The 2,500-nt window shown below is 46.8% G+C and overlaps 1 protein-coding gene across 1 annotated transcript in view; it reads left to right on the top strand.

The window, feature by feature from the left end:
• Nucleotides 1-2,500, top strand: part of si:ch211-51h4.2 (uncharacterized) — an 80,834-nt gene that overhangs the window by 46,071 nt on the left and 32,263 nt on the right. The window contains exon 7 of the mRNA XM_062555416.1: nt 2,397-2,496. Within this exon, the coding sequence (XP_062411400.1) occupies nt 2,397-2,496 (100 nt within the window). The remainder of the gene's footprint in view (nt 1-2,396; nt 2,497-2,500) is intronic.

A 2,500-nucleotide genomic window follows, 5' to 3' on the forward strand; every position in this document is an offset into this window, starting at 1 on the left:
CCCAGTCGGCAGCCATCTTGGTAACACGTTTCAGGCAGTTATTTATACAATATATATTAGCTTATGTGAAGCTAATTTCCTTTCTAAATGAATGGGAGGCATACGTAAGACAGATCATATTGGCACGTCAGGCCAATCTGTGTTTAAATCTGGATTGAATGATATTAATATCTCACCCCCAAATAGCTAAAATAAGCTAAAAATGACAAAAATGACCAAGTAATACATCTCAAAGGAGGATGCTCATAGTGGCATTACCAATTAACCCCATTCATCTCAAAGGAGGATGCTTTGAGTGCGGTGTCTTCTCATTAGAAAGCCTCTGGACGCATTCAACTCGTTTTTTTTTACTCAGATGTAACTTTAGTCCCAGACACTAGTTCTCTTTTTCGAGAATGCAGCAAATTTCCTGTCGTTTTCATCTTATCTTTTCTCTCTCTCTCTCTCTCTCTCTCTCTCTCTCTCTCTCTCTCTCTCTCTCTCTCTCTCTCTTTTACCCCACTCTCTAAAAAGATATGTCTGCCTTTATGTGCTCTTTTCGGACCAGTGCGGTCTGACTTCTGAGCGCCGTCTCTTGCCGCTCAGCATCGTGCCGCACCGCTGAGCGACTCAACTCGAGCCGCCCGCTACAACAACCTTTCTGACACCATCCCATGTTTCATCCGAGTTTCTTCTGTTTGTGTGTGCTTCTTCGGGTGCAAACAGTATCGAGTTTACTGTAGTGCTGAAGTGTAGAGGAATATTTATGAAATTCATGTTTATGAAACTGCTCTTTGGTGGAAATTCCCATCTCATGAATTTCAAATCTCCTCGCTTGTCCTCCACACACTTCCTTAATAATAATAAACTCTGTGTAAAAAAGTACAGAATGATAATCATAGCTCTGCTAATTTAGCCTCGTGCATAATGCATCAGGAGAGGTTTTGGAGATGGCGAGGAGTCTGCCAACACTCTTTTTGCTCTGTCTCCGGTGATGGTGAGGAGACTGTAGATGATTCCCACCTGTTCCGGCCATTGGAGGCCATTTTGAGACTACTTTGAGGGAGGGCATCTGAGGTGACGTCTCCCCTGCTTTCATCTTGACAACCTGCGCCGGGCTTGTTGTGGCTGACAGCAGTGGAGTGGAGCCGGCTGGTGCCGAGCAAGGGCTGCCATTAGTCTCCGAGGCCAGCCTCTCCTCGGCCCCCAGAACTGAGAAACTCCATTAGCGGAGCATCCGCTCCCAGCAGATCCGCGTGTCTGCCAGGAGTGGAGAGGACGAGCGACCTGGAAGCGATGACTTTCCTCCTCCGGGGTGCCTTCGCCTCGGGGGTGTCCTTCTCATCCGCACACTCCACCGCCAGAGTGAGAATTGGAATTAACATGGAAGGTGGCGCTTCCTGCCGAAGTCACGCTGTGTGGAAGGCATGGTAACGCCCTCCTGACACCTCACAGTCGTCTCCCCGCTACATGCTCACCAGAAGCGTATCCATGGTATCCGCACATGCAGTAGAACGTGTCGGAATATTCTGTGCTTTTCCTTTAACGCCTCCAGCTATCATCATCATGCCATGATACGGTGCTTGACGTATTACCATGTTAAGGCAGGCATGGATGCTCTGCGCACTTTGCTACCGTAAACAAATCAACTGGATTGCGGCGTGTAGGCATTTCAGTGCAAAACATATGCATTGTACAGTAGCTCTTAGCGACGCTTCATGATGTATGACTTTGCCTTGTCATTGTCATGTGACAGAGGAGCACGTTTACAGGAGTTGATCACAACTCATCATGTTTCATGCATACGTGCAGCGCATACGGCAGTGCTTGTGTGTGTGTGTGTGTGTGTTTGTGACTTCAAAGAAAAAGATGGCTTTGACCTTGGTAGAGGGTGCTGTGAAGGGGGCAGTGTAAGCACACACAAGTTGCGTTGCTGTTTGTTAATTAGGGCTCTGGTTATTTATAAAGCAATTAAGCCGCCCGCGTGCGGTTTCCACATAGTCATGGAGTGGTGAGGGGAGGGAGGTCAAGGGCCTCTGTGTACTGTCCTCCTTCCTCCTTCCTCACTCTTCCTTTCGCAACTTCTTTTACTGCTCTTTCATCTCTCCTTCTCTGCTTGCCCTTGCTCTTTTTTTTTTTTTTGGACACAAAGATATTACTCTGGAATAAAAGTTTGTCAATTTGTGTTAAAGCATGATTCAGTCAGGTTCCTCAAGGGCATTTTGAAATAGCGCCGAAGAAAAAGAAAGAAAATGTCTTATTTTTTCTTCTTTCTTCTCCTCTCCAGATTCCAGCCACCTCTTGAAAATGTCATATGAAATGAGAATCTATATGTGTGCTGTATTACATACAGTAGGATGCTCCCGCTTGGCGCCTGGTTGTGCCTCTAAAAGCCTGCTGAAATTTATGTCCCCAAGGTGGTGGTGACATTTGTGGTGGGTTCAGAAGTTCACCAGGAGACCACGAACGACTTCAGCCAAATTGGGAAGCCGTTCCTGATGGGGACTGTTGCGCTGGGTAA

This window comes from Sardina pilchardus, chromosome 15 (genome assembly GCF_963854185.1).
Source record: "Sardina pilchardus chromosome 15, fSarPil1.1, whole genome shotgun sequence".
In the NCBI taxonomy this organism is placed as follows: Eukaryota; Metazoa; Chordata; class Actinopteri; order Clupeiformes; family Clupeidae; genus Sardina; species Sardina pilchardus.